We start from the raw sequence: 27,425 nt of genomic DNA, 5'->3' as shown, positions 1-27,425 counted from the left end.
TTGTTCAGACCAGCGATGATATCGTGAGCACCAGGCCAGCTAAATTCATTAAAGTCAGTAGGCCTACTATTTTCAATGACGCGAGCTCTGTCTCAGTTGTGTGTTGAACTTTATTTTTACTGCCACCGTGTCACAAGCAGTGTCAGCAGTGTCAGTAAGTCGACATTCAAAGAATTTTGATCAATGATGTTGATATTACCAAACCCCTATGCGGGTATATTCGCTGTCAAATCTTAGGTATAGTTATAGATCTCGTTATTGGTAATGTCCTTCTCGGTAATGTCCGTTCACGGTCTTGTCTTTCTCGGTAATGTCTGTTTTCGGCCGTGTCTTTCTCGGTAATGTCACTCAAGGTAATTTCCATTCTCGGTAATGTCATTCTCGGTAATGTCCATTCTCGATGATGTACATTCTCGGCAATGTCCATCCCGGTAATAGCATTCTCGTTATTAGTATGGAACCGCTGTTATCTTCTGTTACTCAATTGCCTCATATTGACGTGTCCTTTTATTAACATCTGTATAGGTAAATGTGCCTGTTTGATTGAGAGACTATTCCAAGTCCATTCGAGTCCTTCCTGTCTATTCATTTTATCGCAATATGGTGGTGTTTTGGAATTATGAAAATATTACTAAATAGAAGAGAAAGGAACTTCGATATCTATGGTCGGTTTGTCCAGTGTAGTGGACTAGTGGTGCTGCAATTCAGCATTTCCAGCCGGAAGATGTCGCACGTGCGTATAATTTGAGATGTTATCTAGGAACACTCTCACGCATTAGTCGCAGTTTGATCGAAATAGATTACGCATGAAAGAGTCAAGCCAACGCGTGCGTATATAAATCAGAATTGATCAAACTAGTCAGCGTCGATACTCAGGTAGAGATAGAAGTATTGCCGAAATTTTAATACAATTCAAGCATAAGTAACGATTTCCAAGACAAATCAAATTACTTCAAGTGGAAGTATAGCACATAGAAGCGTTAAGTGTAATCAAGCAATTATAGCTTCAAGACTGGGTTGGGTCGGGGGATCGCATACTAGTAGGAATTAAATAGCGGTTGCAACTTTTGAAGTTTCAGGCTGCATCTTGGCGACTAACGCAAAATGACACAACTTTGTCATATCTCTGCCATGTTTGGTGAATCGGAGTCGTAATCCAAGATGAAATAGCGACCTGTCGGTGAAAGATTTTGTTATGTATGCAATCTATTTGAGATTACAGGATGTTTCTCGTGGTTCTGGCAAAACTGCCATCGTGTGGAACTATGGAAGAAAAGGATGCATTGCTTGGAAATTTTCATTCCTCGCCTTACTTCAACATTTCTGTAGTCTCTACCGACGTCTTTTTCCTTACTATGCCATACCATAGAATTCTGTACACGCGATGCTTCAAATTCAAGTCTGTGTTTAGTTAGGTAGATATTTATGATCCAATTTTGAAACGTAATTGTATTTGAAAGCTCGCAAGTTCCATCACTGGATCATAGTGGATTATGGAGCGTAACTGCGTGAACTCTACCTACGCATAATCTTGCCCGCTGAGGTTTCTTATCTGTTCACATTGAAGCCAAGAAATCTAAAACTTGATGCTGCTGTTCCAATGCGACTGGTCCTTTGCACGAACGTGTGATCGATCCGAAACGACACGTTAAATGTCGTAACGTTGAAATTTGTTATCTATTTGGAATGGGACATCGGTACGTGCTTCTTCTCCGCCACTGCCAGTTGAAAAGAAGGCATAGTTCAGCGAAAGGTTTTTATGTTATCGATATCGATAGTAATCAGTAATCAAGTATGGATGAGGACTTGGTGTCCCAAATGCAGATGACCTCATAATGATGATTCAAGTTCATAGAAGTGCGTCGACGCACATCACATTATAATACAGCAATTCATAATTCATCGAGCAGGGCTAGATAGAGCATCGTCTTAGGTGCGTTGTGCATGCAATTGCACTTTTAGTGCCGATCGCGTATCCAAGAGAAGGTAATAGAGTGATGAAATGGCAATTGCAGTAATTTAGACGTTAATACATTGGACATTATTGCGAGCTAGCACAATATGATGTACCAAAGAGATAGTGTTTGTGCTCATCTTTATATTATGGCATAACTTATGTCCGACAGCCTTACAACGTTTTCGCGAAAAAAGAGACAAGTTTTGACAATTTGTAACAGTGGGAGGTGAATGCGGTTGATATTGTTTCGAGATAGCATAGCATGGTCTAACAAAGAGATTGTCGATGCAATCACTTTATACTGGAAGGCATAACGTCTATCCAATATTTTTACGACGCTTTCGCGAAAAAAATCTAAATTATAAGTTCAGTCGAGATAAATGGCGTAGAGACAGACCATCGTGAAGACGGTATAGCCCCGTCAGAGCGGCCTTTTCAAATTTGGTCACGCGTATCAATAGCGTTTCACGACTGAGAGCATCTCATCCGCTGTGTTTTGTTACGCTGATCGGTAACCATAATTTCATATGGTGTTTCATCGGATATAGCAGCAGCAGTCTGGAATTATATGTGTTATTCATGCAGTGATGTGACGTCGCTCGATGATGTCATACATCCGATAAGTCATGTGTGTATATTAATGCGTTCAGGTCTGGCGTAATGATGTAAACTCGTAGTAAAGGATCACACAGCGCCGGGATACATAAAAGACGCGTATAACATTGCAAAGATGAGCCTTAGCGGTAGAACCGTATCCGTAGAGTATGTAGGGGTAGGATGAGGGGCAAGTACTAGATGTGGCGTTAGTCAGCACTTAATTACTCTACGCCTTCTACTATGCGATGTATATACAACAATCGTGGTATACTAGGTTCATTCTAGTTAACTGTGGATATCGTTTTCATCAATCACTACTACGATGCGACAGTTACTTTGCTCCAGGCGGTTGTGCGTAGATGCTTTGTTGTTTATTACCTATTTCATGCAACCTGATATATCCTGGCAATGCTCGCAGTTGTAGATTTTTTATTAGTCTGTTTTTAGTTTATTTATTTGGGTATGGCAAGCCAGGATGACGATGTGGTCAAGACCACAAACGGGACTGTAGTTGTCGCGGAAGATACGGACGAATACCGGGAGTATGAGCAATGCGGTTTCCAGATTGGCTGCGGGAATTGTAAATCAAAGAGGTAAGTACGCCGGTGGTGTTATGTAATTCGCTTGGGATATATTTCATTGAGTTGACGGACACTCCTCATTGAGTGATTGTGATTTGCGAATGGATCGCGCGTTTCGCAAAATATTCACACGAGGGTAGTCGTGTAATGAGGAATCTTTCATCGGTTCCCAATAATCTGCCGTGTGCGTATGGTCTGTGGATGATGTGGAATGTTCAAGTATTGGACCACAAAGATAATGATGTCAGCTCACCCCCACATAAAACATTATTTGGGACATGCCGTTTTCATTGCACTTGTGACAATGATGTGAGATGGTTGATTTGAAGCGCATGGCTCAAAACTACATCTATCACAAATCGTACAAAATATTGGCCTGGCCTTCAATGACGAATGATGTCTAACCAATCTGCGTTTTATGACATATTCTATAGCATTTTATGCCCCTTCTTGGCCAGGTCGCTGTGAGCGTAGTATGGTGTATATTACAGAAGTGGTAGCTGCATCGTAACAATGGAATAATGGTCTAAGTCACCAGTATGGATTATCGGATATATAATTCATTTAAAAAGCCGGATGTAGCCTCTTCTCCGGCACTCTGTGTGATATTTTATGGTTATTCACAGGTACGTCTGCAAGGGACTAAATAGCTGCAATACCGCCAAAGGAGCACTCATATTCCTGTCATTCGTCGCGTTTTTTCAAGGTTTTGTTATGAATGGCTTGATCAATGGCGTAATAAGCACACTTGAACGAAGGTACGTAATTGAATTGAACTGTACTCAATGTCATAAGCCACCGTCTTGCTGCACGTCGATTATTTAGAAAGCTGGTAGGTGATAACTGTCAAGGGCAACATCGTAACGAAGCTCTCATTGCGCTGATCTAAACTTGTTGACCAACTAGACTTGGAGTTATTGCTCAGCTCCTACCTTAAATGGCCGCGGGTGTTATCATTTCTCTGATATACTCTGCTATATGAGTTCGTGTGGATATCAGTAGATAGATTCAGCACAAACCTAAATGCTTTGTCTTTTTTAAAGAAAATTATATTTCTATTGTAATAATGATCCAAGCCCACGTCGGTGGTTTTATCGGAAGATTGCACGCCATGACACACATACCTAAAGTCCACCATCACTCAATATGGCCATCGCGTGTGCTCTTCGGAACACCTTATCTCGATTACGCGGTGTGCTGTGTCTTTGAAACCTATTATAAAAAATTCAATAGACTCTTGTTTAACTTCAAACGCCACCCCACATGAAATCTACACCGTAATTATTTATTGACGAACGATTTCGTGTAAATTTAGAGCGCATACGCCGCCGAATCATTTCTTGTTAAGACACAGATCGCCTCGTCTGCAAAATTAGTCGCAGAAGGAGAGTACTTAACCGAATGCACTTGTACATTTGTCAACATGTAAAAATCCTTTACTTCCACCATATAGGCCATAGGGTAATATTGTTTGCTGACACGACTTATCCTGTGGAATGAAGGGAACGCTAACTTTACCTCATGCAATCAATACCATTGTTGAAATCTCTTGTTCCCCACCATTCTAGCTGCCCCCATATTTTAAGCTACTTTACGCCTATTTAACCTGTCTGGAAAATGAGTACTCAGATGCTACATTATTTCATTTCGAAATGTCAATCAATTACGAATTAGTTAAGCGATTGGTTTGCATTGCTTATATATCACGTGTATATCATCACAGGTCTCTTATGTTCTAGTGTTATGGATATCTGTGCAGGGTGCTATATAAGTCGTAAGGTATACGAATAATTCAAAGGAAAAGATTTGTTGAATTAAGGAACGCTGCGCACAAAACCATTGTCGCGAGCAGTGTTTGTTTTGGGCATATTCCAAATGGGATTTGAGTTTGTATGGAGATACTTCAGCGGTAGGAGGGGCAATTTGTCAACAATAGTAGTGTGAATGCATTCGGTATATCGCTTGTAGATCTTGTCGAAACCGCGCGTTTGCTTTCTAGGCTGGAACGATGTATGTTTAGCATTGTCTTGTCACCGTGGGCTATTGCTGATTCTGCCCACCTCACCCCGTACTGTACCAAAGGCATAGAACCGAAATCTTAAACCGCATAATCAATCACGACCTTTCGGTATTTTCATCGTGTTTCGCGTAGCCACATAATGCTGCACTTTGGTCGGCGTGAGTATGTGCTATTTACTGCAATCAGTGTACTGTGTCAAGCACATAACTGTTGACGACGTGTATCCGTTGTGACGTCATATTTTGCGAATGTATGTGGTATGTTCAGACCTCGGAGCAAGCCGAAATATAGTGAACGTCGTTAATCAAGTAGAAGTAATGTACTAAATTTCTACTCAGTTAAAAGTGTTACTCAGTTAGAAGTGGAGATTCCGAAACATCTCAAACCCATCTCATACTTCAAGCGGGAGTATAAAATGAAGGTATGAAAATTACTAATGTAAGTGGTTTCTCGAAGTAGGTTTGGTTCTGGGGTCGCAAACTTTTAATAGTAAGTCGCAGGTCAAGTGGGTACTATGGGAATCGCGGGGTGCATCCACTCGACTAACGTAAAATGATGACTGGCACTCTAAATAGGTGCAATTTTAGAAAATATGTGCAGTTAACGTGATACAGAGTTCGTTTTACCCGGTTGCTATGGAGATTTTACTCATATTAGCGATGCAGACATCACAAAGATGCTTTTTTACTTCATAAAATAGTAAAAGACGCAAAATGTACTTGAGTAATGCTAAAAAGTATGATCAATTCGTTACTGATCAGTGATCACATCTGCGTATGCAAAGGTAAACTATGAAGCATACCTTTTGCGATCACACGTCAATCCACAATCGCGCTATTCAATGCCCTGCCCGTTTGAATTGCAACAGACTGTCCAATTATAACGCACTGGGTGTATAGACGGATGAAATCTTGAAGGGGCGAATGAAAATTTGGGAGATGCTAAAATATTACTAACATTGACGTAGGCTACCTCACGGGTCCACTGTGACGTAGTGAACACAACTGACCTCATAATGCCCAACTCGAAATTTCGGGGAGGTTGGCGACGCACATCTCCCTCGCGGTCAACGCATATGACTGAGTGTTTTTACCAGCATTCAACGTAGTGACTCTGTTAAAAACTATGTCTCATCCCATAAAAGAGTAATTCAATGGTTCGTTCCCCATAAAATTCCTACAGCGCTCGTATCACTAGATATAACCATTATAACGATAGCCGTAATGCCGTTCCGGGTCTTAGCACGGTCCGTGCACTGTGCGCATTACTGCACACATACGGATACGCGCTGCCAAATATATGCAGACTGCAGAGTTAACACCAATCGGGATGTATGCTTTTGCACGATTTTTGCGAACTAGTGCCTGTATCAATACTTAGTCTGAACGTGAACGGTATTCGTTATCAGCACTGTTGACTTCGGCATGGACTTCCCCGATTACCTTATAGATTTGCAGACCATGCCATGTAATGTCAGTTGTAGATAGTTTTCATTGGCACACCAACTTCCGTCTTATGTTGCATTCTCCATGCGGTGATTGTTAGAAAAACAACAGAAATCTCGTATGTGTAAGGATGGAAAAATTACGTAGCGATTTGTTCGAAACATTGCCCAATCTTGGTTGGTCTGCCACAGCGGTTATACTTAGTGTAATATCATAGACACAAAGCATTAATTCGGTCAACTCATATAGTTGGTCGTTGAGAAATGTGATTTACATCCCTTAATGACAGCGGTAATGGCTTGTTACTTGTGTGGTCAATGCCACCACGATAATTTCATTGCTATGGCTGAAATTGCAATTGCGAGCTGTCATGTATGACAGTGTTTCCGAGGCGTGGATTAGTCAATGCATTATAGTTGAATATATCATCGCTTCAAAGCAATTTTTTCATTATATATTATGACGTCGTCGGTTGGTAACGCTGTCACGTTATTGCGCTGATTAGCGCAAAGTCACATGGAGTGTGTGAGTTATAAATATAGACCGACTTATATATGTGAAATTGGAATAGCTGCAGGTAAATCAATACACCATTCGTGCCAAAGCTGCGAGTATGACTGCCATTCCTCCAGCTGTAATCAATGCATCACGCCTAGGCCGATCTTAGCAGATAGCCGTGGAATAAATCCTTCGACTCTGCATTTTACATTTCTATGTTGCAACGTTGCGAGGATCTAAATCTGTTTTCTTCTACCTTCGTTATAACTGCATTAGTTGACCTAGTCGTTACGTTAATTACGTTCAATCCCACTGCAATGCCAGCGCTAATAGTGATATGTTGCAGAAGTTAATGTCATAACATAGTATATAACTATAATATTATGATGATCACTACATAACATTAATTGTGGATTGGCCAATATGGATGTACCTGATGTCACAGACTTATGTCGGATACATCATCTTTGAATGGCATTACTGAAATTTAAGATAACCCCGACCTGTCATGTCAGACGGGTCACGTTAGGAAATCCGCCATCCTTGAGCGTATCTGAAAGAGCGCTACAGTTTGTGTCATGGCGGATTTCCTTAACGAGCTTAATTATTTTCAGTGACGCTGTGAAAAATTTCGGCGGAGGCTAAAAATAATGCGCCTTACAGTCGGTTCGACGTGACATTACCGGATCAATATCATCGCAATGCTCCTAACGAATACTTTTTGGATGCTGGCCCCGACAGCGTTTATTTGTTGAATTTGAATTGAATTCCTCGTGCTCATGTTTCTCTCAGATATTAATTAGGAAACTATATGGGAAAGTGCACCGTAAATATACGAAAATTGGTTATGTCGCTGATTTTCACCATAGCGAATCAAGATTGAGTAGACCGCACTTTCTGATAGAAAATTGTGTTTTCACGCCTATTCTAATGGGTGAAAACGAGTCAAACACCAGAATTCCGTGTCAACTCAAAATTGTGTGCTTATATGGGCGATATTGTTGCTGATCCTCTGTCTTTTCCGACTTTTCCAGGTTCAGCCTATCAAGCTCCGAAACAGGACTAATAGCGAGCACTTACGACATCGGTACATGCGCAGCGTTACTATTCGTTACCTACATCGGCGGCCGAGGACATAAACCGCTCTGGCTCGGATGGGGCACTTTTATCATGGGCATCGGCTCCATCGTGTTCGCACTACCTCATTTTATAGCGCCAAAATATATCATACAAAACTCTGTAAGCTGCCAGAATATATCGTCGGCCGCTTGTGGAGAGACGAATCTTAGAGTTTATAGGTAAGATGTTTACGGTAACTCGATAGTGCATTTGGAACGCATATACCCATCAGTACAGAGCTGGGAAAATCGAGTATAAAGCTTCGAATAGTGTCAAGTATTCGATTATCACTCATTCTGAAGTCGGAACAATGTGATGGATTATTGGGAAAGTTCAGATATGTGTCTTTTGTGCGACCGAAAAACATCATGCTATTTCTACATCACATTAAAGATAATTTAGTATATTTTTCGACACTACCAATTTCACTGCGGTTTGATACAATGCTGTGTGTCGGCCACTAACGGCCCCAGTAAAACAGGAGCGGTACATCAAATCCCTCTTCTAAACATAAATCTGAGATGAATCGCGTTCCTGTTTATGTAGAGCAATTCGGTCAAGTGCATTCAAGGCACATTATAAAATAACTGCTCTCCTCGATGTTCACGCATCGAAATCTCCATATTTAAACTGACTAAATTATGTACATCTATGTAAATAAAAGCAATAATTCCTATAATTATCGGCTCAGTGGATAAAAACATGAAAGAGAGAAAATTGTTGCCACTCTTCGCATATCGTGTTCACGTATGAAAGGTATATCGATCGACTTCGTCTGCAATTTTAGGGTATTGGTTGGTCGTTTTGCCCAATATTGCAGCTTCCAATAGCAACATCTATACCACATATGGTACCGGCCGGCATTATAAAATGATCTCATTGCTACAGGAAATTACTTTTCTAGCGGTGTGTTTTGATAATAAGTTGAGTAAAAGCCTCACTGAAAATAAATCCATTTTCTAATAATAAATAAACGTCTGCGTTATGCGTTAGCGCCTCATTAGCATGACGTATTATCTCGTGAGTATAGCCAAATCAAATGCTATTACTACTCGTGATAGACGCAATTTTCACATCCATATTCACCCACATTTGGTGCAGATATCGCGATTGTATCGCTTAACAATGTTAATACTACACTAACGACAGGAATGCAAGAATTCGTTATTGGTCAGATATCTAATGGTATCTACTTTCTATGAGATATGATTGACGCCGTTTGGAAGGAATTTTTTCACGACCATGTTGGCTATCACAATCTCCCGATATTTGAATCACGGGTTAATCCCAACGTAAATTCTTGGCTAGTGACTGTGGGCAGTCATGGGTCCCTGGATTATTCTCATGGGATTTTTAAATGATACGCGTCCGATTTGGCATAATTAAAGGTCGGTTATAAACTCTGTCGCAAATTGCGCATACCAACATCATTACGGTGCCTCTCAAAACAAAAAAATTGGTGTCAGTATATGTGTGGATAATGTACGAAATGACTTTTAAATCAGCACCGATACTGCCGCGCTCAATTTTCTCCTCTTATCCAACTGCGACCATGTCATTTCGTGTAATTCATAAATTGTGTTTGTGACGCTCTCGCGTAAATAGAATGGTCTTTTTGGCACTAGGACAAGGTAATATTAGGTGTCCATGTGCGTGCATCTCTGATACCCGATTCTTTGCATCGAAATAGTGGTTTGAACTGTAATTGCGAAATTTTTAAACCGCCATGTCATGTATGTAAAGATTTAGTCTGATTTTGGAAATACTATTTTTGTCAAGCTTGGTTGGGATTTGCGTTTGTACAAGAGAATTGTCAGAAATAGAACATTTTGTGTGTCCTATGATCGAATTTGAATCAGCACAGTATGTGGACTTATATTTTAAGTTCAAGATCATTCTGGAACAAAATTAGATGACATCCGCTCATCTCTGCGTTATGTCTGTAAACTTTACAGTGTAAAGGTTTGCATCATATACTGCGCAACCTTGTGATAATTTCGATTTTATTTTGCAATAGTCATGATTCGTCATGAACTTGTATTCCCTTTGGTTATGCTTATGCTCCAATGCTTACTTTTATCGTTGACTAAATGCAAAATAACTGTGAGACCTCTCTCTCTGACAAATGGTTCCTTTTGATCTCACTACTAACTTGTTATATTTTTTTTCTTTGAGTGGTATATTGCTTACCGTAAGTCATATCGTATTTCGTCGTTGAATCTCCGACACTTACAGCAATTACATCAGCGATATCTGGATCAAAGCTTGGCGGTATACCGTAAGATATCCTTAATACCCGTTGCCAGAGTACTTCCAGTAAGTTTAAACCAGGCTAAACGTCGCATAATGGCTTACTCAGTGGTTGGTGATAATAGCTTATAATCCATCTGGTCACGTGATAATTTCCGGTACTTAAAACGAATTTATAAGCCTGCTCATTGTGTTGAATGCTTAGGCAATGTGAAGCCTATTATTTTAAGGACATGGACTGCTCGCATATAGTAACTGTGCGACTGATTGGGAGCGCGATTACCTCAGTAAAACCAGGTGGCACATGTAATAGCCTCAGACTGTGCGAATTTGTACTTAACCAGCCGAGATTTCGACCAGAAATAAACCAACAAAAGATCATAATTATAACCAGGGGTTATGGATGGTAATAATCTCGTCCTCTACAGGTTTTTCTGAACTATACAGGAATACAGTGTTTTCTTTATTTCAATTTCTATTATAGAGTTGGTTATCTGGCATTTGTAATGCTCCCGTGGAAAAATTCTCTGGCGATACGCCACCCCGTAAACCACATATAATTGAAACATTATTATGATAACCAACTTTCGGTATTTCTGCTGAGTAGTAATCAACGTTGGTAATATAATTCCCGTAATTGGTACCAAATATTCACTTCCATTTGCTCAATTATCCAAAAGACTAGTTACGGGTCAACTGCGAATAATAATAATGAAACGACTAGATACCAGAATATTACCTTCAGCTTGGTATGGTATTGTAAATGTATCGACCGGTGTTGTTGTGCAGTTACGACATGGACCGACAACCATTCGACTCGTATTTTTCCTTGTGGCCCATGTTTTCCGGAAAGACGATAATTCTGGTCCATAAAATGACCGTACGTTATGGTGCGATAAATCCACCCATTTCCTCCGATGTATCAACAGTGTATATTAAAGCAGCATGCTGTGTTGAATGTGAAATAGATCTGGCGCCAAATAAGGCGACACACCGGGTTACGACTTATCACCCTTTTTTTCTCCGCAGAGGTTTCTTCATTACCAGCCAACTTCTTCACGGTATAGGCGCCACCCCGCTTTACACTTTGGCTTTGACGTATCTGGACGAAAACGTCAAGCAGGTACATTCGTCGATTTATCATGGTGAGTGACTTGTAAAGCTGAAGGACTCTGACGACCCACGGACGATAATGTATATGAAAATCCTTGCCGAGTGCTGACAGTCCCTCGTGGAACATGTAGCCATTTGGAATCGCCTGAACTAGGTCATCATTTTCGAATCAAAGTCACATTGATAAAGTCAGTGCTTAAAATCAGAGGTGTGGTCAGTAACGAGGTACTTACTGAAGAAGTCAAGTAGGCTTTGTCTGCTTGCGGTAATTACTCGAGCCACTTAGTTTTTTTGGACTACTCCCTCTCCCCTTAGCTGTTTTCAAGCAATGCTACTTAAATTACACTTTGGATTCTCAACAGCAGAAAGTAGTTTCCCGATATGTACACCGCGTTTTTGTGTGAGATAATCGTAATGTGCGTTTGATATAGCCCCTGCACCACGGTAACTGAATATACTTTCCAAGATTTCATTTATTTGTAGTGTCGATGATTGTGCGTTGTGACGGAGAAGCATTTGGCAATTTTTAATGTAGCCTGGTCCGAATAACTGCTAAAAGCAAGCGCCCATCCTCGTGCAAATCTAATTTTACTTACTTTAGTACATTTAGGATTGCATTTAAAACAAATGGTTGTTTAAAACACTTTGTTTAAACATGTTTTAAACAGTGTTGTAAATAAGAGCCTTTTAATTTTTTTTCAAGTTGTAAAATTATGCCATAATTGTGAAAATGCTTTCCAAAAAACATATTGCATGAGCCTGTGGACAAAAACCACCCGATATAGCCGACGTACACGATATGGGATAGTTGGAGGGTTGGAGCCCTCAAAATAGTCGGTTCAACGGCTATAGTACGTAGATATTTAAACGGAGCTATATGTACCTATGTTTTTAATTGTCAATGCCAATCCACTATAACGCCATAATTAAATATGTATGACGTCATGGCTTTAAAAAAACATGTTTTAAACAAGGGCCTTGTTTTAAAAATGTTAGTTTTGAATTGATTTTTGTTTTAAGTGCAACCCGAAGTACATTTCATAACTTCCATTTTGTACTTTCACTTGAGGCAGTTTTGAGATGTCTTTGAAATTGACACCTATACTTGTGATTGAGTATTACTTTGACCACATCTGCTTAATGGCTAAAAAGTCAGTTACTTCAGTCTATTGACAAAATCTCCTTGGGAATAGTGTTTATTTAAGCCTAAACAATATCAACTTCAATTGAACCAGCACCCCACTCTAGCTCCAGTAAATAGCTTTGTACTCGCTTCTTAGAGCGGGTTGAAAGGGCCGACAGCATTTGCCATCCCCAGAATGCAGTGAATTTCCTGTAAATTGCAGATATTCCTTATCGCGCGTACGAATCTTTTATGGTTGCCATCATATGATTCATAACATGTTAGAGTCCCGTTTGCATTTGCAATATTTAGTTCTACCTGACTTTATGTCAGAAATGCAATATGTACAGACGAACAGCGCTGATAACATGCTAACATATTTATAAGGCTCAGCGTGAGATGTCAAACGAGTTCAATGTCATTTGCATAGAGGAGGGTTGAATATGCCAGAGGTAATTTGAAATATTCCTATTTAGTATTTAGTTAGACTGATGTCGGTGTGAGCAGACACGTTACGTCGTAATTGGGAGGGTGTTATCAATGAGTCCTGTACATTGTACTGTGCACTTATCTCAGATATTCGGGTTCAAGCGGATAGAAGAGTTCACATCGAGTGTTCTGCAACCTTTGTACTCCACAAATTATGAAACTCTGCTGGGGTATCATATGACATATCCGTGACGTGTCGAATTTTGATCAAGGTATATCGATGGTCAGGATGATAAGATTTTAGTGATCCTTCCGCTGGTAGTATAGTGCAACTTTGCTATTGAAAATAATTATGCATTTCTTTAGGTGTTTTCTATGCACTTTCACTTATCGGACCCGGCTTGGGTTACCTGCTCGGCGGGCAATTGTTAACGCTATACACGAATTTCGGAGATACGTAAGTACCTCTAGTGGTAGTTCAAGCAATGTAACTGATCCGCAAGGCCCTGTGTTGCGGTTCGGTGTTACAGATTGCATTATTGTCATTGGTTATAAGTCTGCCGACGGGGTGTTTTCTACGACGTGTTTGTTGCTTTTCCAAATATACCGCATAATAGAAATACTAGCTCATTGATCAAACGTGAAAGCGCGATATTGGATTTATACTTTCTATAATTTATTGTTACCTAAGTGGTGAGTATCGTGAAAACCCTTTCAATAGTAGCCTTCAGCATGTCTTTAGTAAAGGATTCTTATTTTGTAGCCTACAATTTAATCTTGTTACAATACACGTCACGATTGATCTCTCACATCAAATCACGTCATCGCTGAAATTCAGCTCAGCCTTACCAACGTATCCAATGTTCAAGCGATGGAACATTTTTGTAAGCAGTTGAAACGATGTTCTGCATTAGCGTGTTTAAAATAACCATTTAAAACGTTGATGTTGTGAATGGTATTGAAATGAAACTGAAGGACATATGCATGTCTCAATACCGATGGTATAACCATCCTGTCCAAACACGATTGGGTGGAAGTAGTCAGTGGATTTACTCAAGTATTCCGTCACGGTACAATTTATTTCAAAATAAAATACCCTTTTCCGTGGTCTCGGTATCGGTACCGTCCGTCGGTTATCACGATTTTCCTCTTAGCAGCAACTTACTATTATACTTGCACATCCATTGCAACAATCATTATTTCTGAATGACTTTTCGTGTGCCTCCTATCAAGAGCTATCGACGGACTAACGGAATTCAAACTGATTCAAAAGTGAAACCAGTAACTCCTGACAAGAGACAACCGAAAAGTCTTTACGTTATAATAAACCTATTCTTTTAATTGGTGCTGTGATGAAACAAGCTTTTCAAGTTCTGTACCACGAAATATTCCCCCGTCGCAAAGAGTAGTTTCGAATCAATCCCATTGATGGTTCTGGTACAGCAAAACCGAGTAGCCTATGAATACTCAGAAAACTGACGGCCAATTGTTAATCCTCACCGCATCTGTATATCACGCTGTAATCCCATCAGTGTAACTAATAACTTAATTGGCAGGTACATCGACGCTATTTGACTTGTGCATGGCGGCGTGTATAGCGACAAAGGATAATCCTGCATCATCGCCTAGAGAATAGTATACTATCCAAGTAGGCCCTACATCTGTTATCAGACGACATCGCTACCATAATACGAATCATGTATCTTCGAGTCTTATCCTATGGATACGCGCTGCGATAATCTTCCAAAACACGGTCGGCTGATTCCCCATTAAGGATGATCCGTCTTTGTCTCGGTGATATAATAAATCGTATTACGTCCAAATACTGGCGAAAAATATTCTGCACTGAAGGCCGCAAATCAAAATTAGACTTTAGTTACATCAAGGCACTATGCGGTAGGTCCAATTCTTCTCCAAATTCTCATATAAAGCCTGTCAACATAAAATCTGTAACAGGTCAACGAAGTACGAAATATTTGTCCCTGCTATATTTTCTAAACCCAGCTCTCTGAAGGTCACATCATCACGTCACTTTCGCGCCGCAATCAATGGTCTCCTCACTTCATTTGGGCTCGTTTCGAACAGGCCGTTCCCCTCTAAGTACGTATGTGATATAAATGTCATGCAGCTGAACTACTGTGAAATCACATCATAATTTTAATCGGGTTCTGAATACGTAGGAGCTAGTTTGAACCATACACATGGGCGTGGACAAGCGGTGAATGGTTTATATTTTCCCACCTGGAAACACAATATGCTTTTGCACATGGACATTGTTGCGTGATATATTTCACTACGTCAGTACGCGCTTCCCAAAGGATGAAAGCGAGTCAAATACATTAATTATCATAAATATATTACAGTTATATCCCAGGAGTGGAATGATTCTTTTTCATGTACCACCCCTGACACCGCAGAAAAAGAGTGTACATAAGCACCCAGAATACCCCTAGGACACATCCCGATAGACTGATGTATTTGAATCGTTTTCACCCATTAGAATGGCCGCGACAGCGAGATTTGGCAAGAGAACGTGTCGAAAGCCTGATCTGCGCCCTAATCCGGTGTACATCTGCTAAACACTCGCTGTGAATAGGCTTCATAATTGGGAAATGGGTGTATTTACATCATTTCTACCGTGGCGTAGAGTGAAAATCGGGCCATCGGCAATTTCTGGTACCAAATTTTGCGTTTACGCCCATTCCAGTAGATATGAAAGCGCAATTTAATATCAACAAGTGCTGTTTACCTGCAATGCACCCTCAATATGCTGTAAATAAGTAATATACACAATTCCGTATTAACAGTTTGTGGTGAAGAATTGGTTCCTATTTGCAGGGTTACAATCGACGACGAAAACGTCTTGTGGGTCGGTAACTGGTGGCTGGGATTTCTCATCGGGGGCGTGTCCTTCTTCTTATTGTCCGTTCCCCTGTTGCTCTACCCCAGACAGCTGCCTGGTACTGACAAATGCCGGGTGGGCCGCGGCAAAGAGATGCAGCAAATGTCGGACGCGCAGGAGGTATGCGAAAACGAAGACTTCGGGAAAAGGTAGGGTGCTCCGTGTCAGGCTCCGGATATAACCGGGTTCAATGCGGTTCGAGAAAACTCGATTCCTGATCCACTCGATCCACATTGGGTTAAATTAGATATCCGGACTCTAATAAAATTTTGGTCGGAACTCACTTTTATAATGTAATGGTCCTTGCTCTTGTTTGTGCCGTTCACGATATTTCTCTACTACTAAGGTCATTTACGCCAGGCCAATTTTCTCCATTTTTATTTCGTAGCTGCCGGCTGGTAGCACAACCCACTTCTAGGCTTTTATAAGACACCGCTTAAGCTGATGAGATGGCGAGGAGAAGCGTAGATGAAGCTCCGACACGTTGGTATTAATTAAGGAGTCGACCTCGGTCGGACTCGAACCCACAATCCATTGGTGTTGCCGCTGTGGATTATACCACTATGCGATCTCCGAAATGGTCCTTGTTCTCGATAATAATTAGGCTACACCTACTCACACACATCCTACTAACACTAATTAAACCTACACTACTTGACAAGATATTGAAATCTGGTATTAATTGCGTTGTGAGGGTGTGATACTAGCCAGTATCGAAGTAATATTGCGCTTTAGAAGTACTCGACTTTGTCTCTCCTACTTGCTCTACTAAAGTGAATTTGGTTTCAGATATTTTCCACTTCTATTTAACAGTTTTCAGTTTTTTAGGAAGGAAAAATTTCCGTTCTCTTGATTTCTGTCCACCCGACAATTCAATCTTCATAGAGCTGACCAGACATCAACCTTATCTTATAGTAGTAGATCTTAAAAATAAGGCTTCGACTGATTTGATACCTTGTTTGCCGGGTTCACATTCCTCAAACGTCGTGTTTTTCCATTTCGATAAATCAACTAAAATATCCACCAATGAGCTGCCGATAGTATCCGATTAATTTGCAATACTGTAATAGTCATTTCTATTTAATTTTCCTCTCTACGACGCCAATAGAATACGCAAACGATCCCATTGGGGTCGCGACCCCTAGGTTACGAGCCCCTACGCTAGTGATTGGAATTTGGATTACTTCTACTTCTACTTGAACAATATTCAGTTTATTCAAATTAAATTAGGTCTCGAATCCTTATATTTTTACTTACCTGGACATCGGTACTTCTGCATGTACTTGAGCAGGAATATGCGCCGTTAACTCCACCCGAGTATACACGATGACTACTTTTACCTCCTACGATGATTCTGATGCCTTGCGCAGAAATGCGATGAGTTGAAGCTAATTAGAAGCCTTCGACACTAAAATAATTCTAGGTTTGTAACCTTTTGTCTATTTCAGTATGAAAGACTTCCCGAAGGCAGTGGTAATTTTCTTCAAAAACCCGGCCGTTCTGTTGTTAACACTGGCCGGGGCCATGGACAACGGTCTCATATCCGCGATCGCCACGTTCGGGCCGAAGTACTACGAATCCATGTTCACCTTGACGGCATCCGAAGCCTCTTTCATCTTCGGTAAGCTATACGAATACGATCAATAATAAAAACGCTGTATGTTTATCACGCATGACAGTCATTCAGCATTTGTGTAATGTACAAAACAGAACTAAGCGCGTGAATACTCAGTAACGAAGCGCTTCTACTTTTTCGGAGTACACGAGTGCGTGGTTGCCTGTCTTTTACTGCTTACTAATTTCCACTTCCACGTCTACTTCACATATGTTGACGCAAAACGATATGTCTTTACACTTTTGATTTTTAGAAGTAGAATATAGTTTTGGGATGTATTCCTATCACTGTTGTGAGTAAAATTTTCATCACAACTGGACGAGTTAGCGCACTTACCACAGTAACTACGCATAAGTTTGCATTCGCCGGTTTGTAGTGTCCAGCCATTTTGCGTTAGTTATGAAGATGGATCTTGCGACATCCAATGATTATATATACTATGCACCAATCCTTACATATTTAATGTAATCCAATGACAGGCGTAAAAGGGGAGACAGCGTAACCCACCTACGCGCAGGATATATGTCCATAAGAATGGGTATATTGTTCTTGTTACACCCACTGCAAAGCGTTGAGAGCATAATGTTGTACCGGAAAGGCCGTTCACCTGATTTGCATCCTGCGAGATTGTTGAAGTCGGCGAAATACACGATTTTTCATCACATTGTGTCGCACCGTATACATTCACCCGCGAATCAACCTTTTTTGTATTCAGGCTTGCTTGCAATCGTGGCTTCCGCGATCGGTCAGATCTCGGGCGGTCTGATCGTGGCGAAGTTCAACCTCACCGTGCGTAGGATGTTGATCATGTGCATCATCTGCTCCGTGCTGAGTTTCGGATGCTTCCTGATATTTCTTCTCAAGTGCGCGAATACGGGTAAAAACGGCGGATGCGTTGGGTGTGTGTCGGTCGCAGTCATGTTTATTTATTCTATCTGAATCAGTATCACTCTTAGGTGGTTGAAGGTACTCAGTTTTCCTACTCGAGAAGTGATACCATGACCGAGCAAGTGCGAATATGTCGCTAGGATTTATTGGTATAACAGTCTTTACAGATGTCCTGTGGTGTTGTCAGACATATAGTTGTGACGAAGAGTTTGGATTTTGAAAAGTGGAAAATAGCGATAACAGAACATTGTGGGCTGCCGTAGCTGGCCGTTACTGATAAATGTAGTCTATCAGGTAGGCTGTCCAATGGTCTTACGTGCCCTGATTTTTAAGCGTCGAATCCGCACAGCAAAGTTATGTCCAATGTCTACTAAGTGGTGGCTAGCTCCGTATTGAACCCTCGCATCGTTATCTTAGAAATCGCCGGAGCTACTGTTCCATACAACAACGAAAGGGCTATCAACTGCTCGACGACATCGTGCGGTTGCAGCACCGAACTGTACGATCCAGTATGCGGCGCCGACGAGCTGACTTATTTATCGTATTGTGACGCGGGCTGTATCAGAGACAATTCCTCTGTAAGACACGCTGCTTATTAGCGCTACGTGCCCACAAATTTAACATCTTTTCACTATCGTGTAGCATTTCTCAAATTGCGATCGGGTCTTGGAATCGAGCGGCGTTATTAATCTTACCGCGGCTACTGCGACACACGGGAAATGCACTAAAGGAGCATGCCCAAACAAGGAAGTGTTTGGAGTTGGTGTTGCTCTCGGGGTTTTGTTAGTGTTTTTGACAGCCCAGCCTGCGCTTCAAGTAGGTTTTCTCTAGTATACTGGTATGGGTTGTATAAGGTACATACGATGTTGGTTGTTGGTATATCTGACTTTATTTCAAAGAATTTATATTTAGTTGCTGACCAGTGACCAACTCTAGGTATATTCGACTTGGCTTAATTGAATTAATATACTTTATGGCCACATTCGTGGCATAAGAGTCAGAACCAAAACACGCACAGCTGACACATTTAGTAAAAATCGTAATCATTTGAGTAGAAGCAGCGTCGTAAATTTCTATTCAAGTACAAGTAGTAGAAATGGTGATCACTAAGTAAGTGAAAAAAGTTAGTATTCCAGGCTTAGATTGGCCTGAAAACTGAAAACTATTCAATTGAAGTAGAAGTTGTCTTAAATCATAATCGCTTGACTAAGTAGTGTAAGTAGGCTAGATCTACTTGAGTACTACGGTAAAGTAGGAGTACGGTGTCACTGCCCACCTGAGGGTGTAGCTGAATTGGTTTCATTGAATTTAGATAATATACTGATACCTTTTTTGCATACAAGTAAGAAACAATAGCAACGTAACTTTCATAGGCGGTCAAACTGACCATCGTTGATACCCAAGTAGAAGTAAAGTCCGTCCTAAATTCATGCTCAAGTACAATTGAAAATAGCTAATTCCAAGTGAGTAATCTATGCCTACTTTTTGCCTATAAATCTGTAAACTGAAAAGTAGTCGTAGTCTGAAGTCATAACTGCTGGAGTAAGCAGTACAAGTATATAAAACCTACTTGAGTACGCCAAAAAAGTAGAATTACTTCGTTACTGACCACCTCTGTTACCAGATGGTCGGATACCGTAGAGACAACAATAGAAATAACAACCGCAGCGATAACAATCAATTCGGATTCGACCTTACAATATAACTCTTTCTCGGTTGACGAGATACTTTTTTTCAGTTTCAGGATTATTACACTGACCTTGATATAATTTTTGAGTTTTCGACCCGCTATCCCAAGATTTTTCAGTAAATTTTAATTCTATTTTCCAACAGGCATCTCTCCGCGCTGTTCCCTTCAACCAAAGATCATTTGCAATCGGAATTCAGGTACGAAATCAATCGACTTTCGTCAGTATCAGCGACGACAGTTTTTAACATGACGTCGTAATCACGATGACGTCATAATATGACGCGATCGAAATCGTTTGGGGAGTAGCGTCAATTTTTCCTGGCGGCGAACCCGCTGGGTATTTGTTATCGCGGCTTCGTATCGCATTTTCCGAATCCAGGGTTACGGAAATATGGGTTGAATTCGCGACATTTGAGGGGAATTCTGTAACAGTGCACTTTGCCTCGCTGGTAGTTATAGAAAAGAAAACTAGATTGACCTCCGGAAATTTCGTGAAGGCGGAAGTGCATGCAATAGCTGAATACCTGCTGAAGTTCGCGCACAATTACATAAATTAGTCTTTGTGTGTACGTGCTGTACCGGAGATTTGGATTTATATAAGCGGATATAGCGTACATGTCTCTCAAAGTCCTCTGAGAATATGAGAACTATTGTTTGTTTTACTTTGAAATTTCCTGTTTTATGCAGTGAGAAAAGGAACTGATAATGCGATTAAGTATTTGGTAAGGATGACTCCATGTAATCGGTCTGGCATTGACAGTAAACGTAAATGCGTAGCCCCACATTACACAAAACGACTATACATGTGACTATACGGCTGGACATGATGGTTCGACTCCAGTATCAATTGTATTGATTCTAGTCAAGGAATGAGATACGATTTTTCGATTATTGGAATTATAGAAGTCCATTCCCATTAAGACTTTTATTGTTATCAACGAGATTTCTTGCTTCTCCCAACGTGGAATACTTGAAATCTCGATTAGTTGATCACAGTATCCAAAACAGGTAGTACAAACGTACGCACGCAGTGAAAATAATATTCCGTAAAATCTTAGGTCGATCCACAACATTGCCACAATATTCAATTATATAGCGATGGTCTAAAAATACCATATTATATCTGTGAGGTAAAGAACACACGCTATATTGTCTTTCTTGTCGCATAATAGGTAGCCTACATATGTGATTCTGAGTTGAATCACTGCTTTTCCCAACTCCATGGGGATGATCTGTACAGTTAAATTTGATGGCCGCAATTGCAAAAGCGAATACGGCGAGTCAATCTACGACGTGGTCTATATTTAGATTGCGACCCGATTGGAATTACTAAAAATACCAAGATCTGTTTCTATTGACTGCAAGACTCGATTGCTAAGGACCAAGCAACATATAAGCGCGCTATCTGTCCAAATACCAGCGCTGTGTAACGGGGAATTCAAATCGACGCATTCGTACTTTCGTAATCCGATGGGTTTTCATTACGCGCTCCGCTGCGTCGCCGCCGAATAGCTTATGCCTTCCGTGTGCTGCGTGCTGCTTTGTGAAGACATGCTTAATGCACACGCCACGACTGTTTCACGCACAAAAGCTGCAAAAATCAATCCTGAAACCAATTTCAAGTCTTTATAATTCAAAGTGTTACAATGACGTAATTGTGCGTTAGAAACTGTTAAGCAGAAGTGAATACCGTCTCAACACATAACCACTTGACCAAGTAGCGTAGAGCAAGTAAGCAAAACACACTTGTGTACTCAAGGCGGTAGAAACACTTCGTTGCTGACCAACTCTCAAACTATGGGCTTCAGGTTTCCGTTGTTTGCCACCTACTATTTGCATTAACGGGGCCTACGATAACTTATCGTATGGGCCCCGCTATTACTCAGCGTCAACATGATTTCCATTTCAGTGGCTCATTCTGCGTCTACTGGGCAGCGTGCCTGTACCAAACATCCTCGGCGCGGCCCTCGACTTGTCCTGCAGCATATGGCAGAATCAATGCGGAGTCTGCGGCGCCTGCAAAGTCTACGACAACGTATCCATGTCGAACAATATGACGGCTGTCGTAGCGACTGCTAAAGTAGGTGGAACAACGTTGTTGTCACTATGATTTGTAACATGTCTTTTACACCATACTGAAACAAGTTTATGGCTTCTCCGTATCCTCAAGTCCTAACGCGACGCCGTAGTGTAAATGGAAATCGTCAACGTTAACAGAACTCACGATACGCTTCTAGAGTCCTGGGATCTATCTCCATAAGGATGAACCTATCTCACTTGTTTTCATCCTTTGAAATAGGCGTGAAATCAAAAATCGGTGTCAGGAAGTAATGATGGCCTGATCTGCACACTATATATACGTTATTGTGAAAATTTGCGAATTACACCTATTTCCCATCTGTGTATTATTCGGTGCACAATAGCGATATTTTCGCGATTCCACGTACCAATATATTAGCGATCACCATCGCTAGTATCGTAATCATCACCACCTACACCGTGATGGGTGCTAGATATCTTGATGATAATGTCTACCGAAGTAAAAGTATAAGTCTCAATTACAAGGGGAAGAAACGATTCCCAACTCAGATCAAAACTGCTTCAACTATAAGAAGAAAACGAATATCTGAAAAGCATTCAAGTACGTAATTTCGAAAAGCAGATTAGACCGAGGATCCAATAATTTTAGCAGTCAATCGAAGGCCCCATTTGCGAAATTGCAGGGTGCATCTTCGCGACTTACGCAAATTGACCAATGTCATGACAAATATAGGTGCAATTGTCGGCGATATATGCAGTTGCCGTATTATGGCGGCTCTTTCCTGCAGTTGTCATGACAATTTCTATCGTAAAAGTGATGCAAGCATATCATAAAAGTATTTTGTACTTGAAATGCAGATTTGCCTAAAAATACGTTAGATAGAACAGGAATAGTTTATAACCATATGCGTTAGAAGTATAGGCAGGCAAGGCCTACTTCAGTACTCAAAAAGCAGGAATACTTCGTTACTGGCCCCCTCTGCTATATGATAATAGTCTTTATGACTGAAAATGCCATTTGTTGGGTATGGGAGGACGCGTAAATGCTGTCATGAATGAATGTTGACCAAGTAGACCATTGGGATTTTCCCTTCTGCCATTCTAACCATGCTGAAGCCGCTTGCTTCGATATATCTTCTCAACCTTGCCCGCAATGCCGATCGCGTTGCGTTTATTCACGTCAGCATTTGTATCATATTCATTGGCAGGTAACTTGAGAACGGTAAACAAAACCTGATACCTATATTCTCCCAAGTCTCTGATGATATGTTACTCTCCGATAAAAATGACTTCCTGCAACCCACTCAGATACACTTTCTGATGCATGGTGACGTGTTGGTATACACAGAGTCGGTTGTCCTCAGACGTTATGACTGTGAGGCCTTGTTTTTTGTGACTTGATGTCTTTGTCGACCCGCAGGTGTATTGTGCTGCGCTGAAATCGAAAGTAATAGCGACACCTTGATGTTATTGTTCGTTCACATCGCAGACGAGTGATGCAACAGCGCCGACTTCGTCTCGCGTACGCGTTTCTTGTCACAGTATTCTCATTACTTCTACCTTTACTTGAGTAATGGATACTTTGACCGTATTCATATTAGATTCGATATCCACTATAGTCCGAGATTGATACTCAAATCGGAATGGCGGTAATGCTATAAATTTGTTTTTGAGTATAAGTGGATATAGTGCCGTCGGAGACCTAGCAAGCTAATTTAGGGAGAATAGAAAACGTTTCATTTTAAGCTTCATTGAAGTAGTTCGGGGCTAAACGTCGAAAATAGGGTCGCATTTGAAACAAATGGTATTTTAAAACACTTTGTTTAAAGCAGTGGTTCTTAACCTTGCCTCCAGCGCCCCCAAGGGGCGCTTGCGATTTTTCAGGGGGCGAAAACGCTCAGGGGGCGATATGGGGGGCGTTGGGCTCAGGGGGGCGGTAAGGGGGGCGCTGAAGAAAAATGGCTTCGCAGTTGATGATGTGGTAGTAGGACATATCCTTAATAAGTATTCAGAGTAAATTAACATCTCGCAAAACATGTCAAATCATGAATTTTTTGGTCGCGCTGCGCGACGATGTTTGCTACATATGTTTTCATAAATGTAGTGGGTTATTATAATTAATGTAAAACGAATTGCGCGTACTTTTAGATCGTCAATTTCCCGTTAAAACACTGCCGTCACGCTTGCTAGGTTTTTTTTTTTTCAACAAACTGTTTCGAATTAGGTATTATATCCCGCAGCGCGCATCGTGTGAAAATCGAAGAAGGAGGCACTCTATATCACTTTTGAGAGTGAGACCCCCTTGTACATAAAATAAGTTTTGAAGCTTAGTGCACGAAATTAATAACTAAATATACTTGTATTTGAGAGCTACAAAATTAAATCGTCAGAGTATTTCTTCATCGTATCATAAAGGATGATAGTGTTGTGGTTCACAACTTCACATGAACGTTATATAATATGAGTTGCCTTGTTTGGAATACATTCATGTTAAAATTATAACTGGGTACAGCAATAAATTCAATGTGAGCTGATATATGCATCCCATTCTCAGTTGACTTACTTATAGTTGCGCAAAGCACTAAGCCAGAATCTGATACCACTAATTTCCCCGTATTGTCAATCGCAGAAGTGGATTCGGGATGGTTCGAAACGTAGGGTATGAGACCGTACTCGATTGTTATAATAACCTTGATTTGACCCTGAATATACCACACACAATTATTATAGTCGAATGGTCCTCGAGCGCGATTAAAGCGCGAAATATTTCTAATACCAAAGTTCCGAAAAGACCGACAGGACTTTGACTTCTTTCCAGGGGGGCCGAAACTGCTGCAACCCAAACCCCCAATCGGTGAGCTCGAAGCGTCCCCTAAATTACTTCGGTTAATGAACATAAATTACACATCATGTTTTGACGACTCCCTCACGGAAGAATTCGCATAATTATAGAAAATAGAAATAGGCATTTGGGTGTCGGCCATTATCACGCAACGATGCACGAAGACATATGGAGTTCCGGTCGATATGGGACTCCGAAAAGTGTGACAAAAAGATCATCAGCGAGAAAACCTTAGCCGAAGAGGATTGCCGTTATGTTGACTGTAAACTCCGACGTATATCAGTCTAATTGTCCATAGGTGCTTAAATCGCTCGTGCCGAATTATCAAGTCGTCGCAATCTGCACCCCACAGGACAAATAACATCCATCAGAGAAATTTTTTCGCCACTGAAGATTTTTGAATCGTGTGCTTACTTTAGTTTAATACGTTTATGCGTTTCAATATATTTTGACTGTATAGCGGACAAGAGGTAACAAAGTAACAACATGTAATGAGTTGATTGTACCAACGGGCACGCCCGAATATCTTCAATTATTAATTACGTGGCCATTTTCCAATACTACAGCTCACTCAGCGCTACTGGTAAATCCGATTACGTGGACTGAAAGGATGAAAACTTTATAGCGACATATATATGCAAGTAATGCAATTACCACCCATTCATTCATGAATTATATAAAATTTTGGTGCCTAGGGCAACAAGGCCACAAAAACTTTGCTGACCATCGACATAACGCGACGGGGTTCTCGGGGGCGAAGCCCTCAGAATTTTGGTTTACCACGCTATGACTGAGCAAGACAATAGTTTCTTTAGGTGGGCTGACAAAGTACTGTTAGGGCCCTCCTTCTTACCCATTGTCTTTACTACAGTCCTTACAATATGAGTTGGGGGGCGCTGGAGCACGATAATTTTTGAAAGGGGGCGCTGGTGGAAAAAAGGTTAAGAACCACTGGTTTAAAGCATGTCTGAAACAGTGCTTTGAACAGCTGCCTTTAAAAAATAAAGTGTGTCTTTTTTCAAACGTTGTATAATCATGCCCTAGTTGCCAACTCTCGAAAAAACATGTAGCTTGAGCCTACGTGCGGTTTGCACCCAATATAGACGACGTATACTATATTGAGCGGCTGGAACCCTCGAAATGGTAGCCACCTTCGATCAGCTGCAACAAATATTCACCTCTCTTCTCGGAATCTGCTTTTTTTAAAACTTACTTGAGTACTTCTCAAATCGCAGTTTTCTGAATCCCCTTGAAGCAGTTTTCACATGTCTTAAACATGGCTGCTTCTATACATGCAATTGAGAAGAGATTTACTACAATGACCACCTATCGACGAGCGTCGCGATAAAACAATTCTCAACAACGTCTCGTATCGTTTCAGGGACTGTCGCTGATATTATTCATAATCGCGCTGTACCTCTACAAGCCCGTCCAGTCCGACGTTAGCGAGGAGACTGGCACGGAATCCTCGTCCAAGATGGCAACCAACGGCACCAAATCGCAATACGAATCTACCGGGAGTTTCAAACAGTTGCCGGGGGACACGGTGAACAATGACGCGGGTCACGATAACCCGAACTTCACTTGATAATAGTATACCCCGTGACCACCGCAACTATGAGATAATTTTTTCAATCCGAAACACTTGAATTTTTTATATGTATAGACCGCCTTCTTTGTCTTATTTCCATTCTATTTTATTTTCAAGGCCTGAGAGCTAACATTCGTGTATACTCTGGGTCGAGTAGAGCATCAGTTGATGAGATTCTAACGTCCTATAATCGCAGTCCAATGTTTATTAACTCTTCTCAGCTGCGATGGCTGATAGCATCCGTCCAATACCTTTCATATGGCGAAAGAATGATGGTTCGGTTTACACATCATCGAAATACAGTCAATTACATACGTACGCCGCAAGCATTTCTTACTTATCCTTACCAAACCTGCCCGCTCGCAGCATTTCCGAATGTCAAATCTATCAACTGTTCCGAAATTAGTCTCTTTCTCGATTATAATGACAATTTTCTTTCTACTACTGAAAATCACGAAATTAACTTTCTATCGATAAATATCACGATATTAACTGTTGGATGTTTTTTATCCTATGCATGAGCTGTTGGTGTTATCGGAGCACTGGATTCGAATCGATGGCTAATACTCGGCTCGGCGTTGAATCGGTCAATGTTATAGAGCTCTACTTTTTACATTCATTTTTACAGTATTCTTATAATACGAAATATATAAATACTTACAATGCAATTTTTCTTCGTGAATTCAATACAACTTCAGAATCATTCGTATATAATGCGACCTTTT

General features: G+C 40.8%; 1 protein-coding gene and 1 long non-coding RNA gene across 2 annotated transcripts in view; one reads left to right on the top strand and one right to left on the bottom strand.

Annotated features, from left to right (window-relative positions):
* The window catches only part of LOC145436102 (uncharacterized), a 423,401-nt gene that overhangs the window by 256,423 nt on the left and 139,553 nt on the right, over positions 1-27,425 (bottom strand). The gene's annotated exons all lie outside the window — the stretch shown is intronic.
* LOC145436086 (solute carrier organic anion transporter family member 4A1-like) lies at positions 1,643-27,414 on the top strand. The gene is made up of 13 exons (XM_080313368.1): positions 1,643-3,147; positions 3,762-3,893; positions 8,133-8,396; positions 11,497-11,612; positions 13,499-13,589; positions 15,971-16,183; positions 17,483-17,655; positions 18,365-18,526; positions 18,955-19,115; positions 19,180-19,353; positions 20,371-20,424; positions 22,137-22,307; positions 26,491-27,414. Exons 1-13 carry the CDS (start codon positions 3,017-3,019, stop codon positions 26,695-26,697), a joined length of 2,049 nt encoding a protein of 682 aa, XP_080169494.1. The 5' UTR covers positions 1,643-3,016; the 3' UTR covers positions 26,698-27,414.

This window comes from Botryllus schlosseri, chromosome 3 (assembly GCF_051294905.1).
Source record: "Botryllus schlosseri isolate E-star chromosome 3, Bs_hap1, whole genome shotgun sequence".
Taxonomy (NCBI): Eukaryota; Metazoa; Chordata; class Ascidiacea; order Stolidobranchia; family Styelidae; genus Botryllus; species Botryllus schlosseri.
The sequence above is the reverse complement of the archived record's forward strand: the minus strand, read 5'-3'. Positions and strand labels throughout refer to the sequence as shown.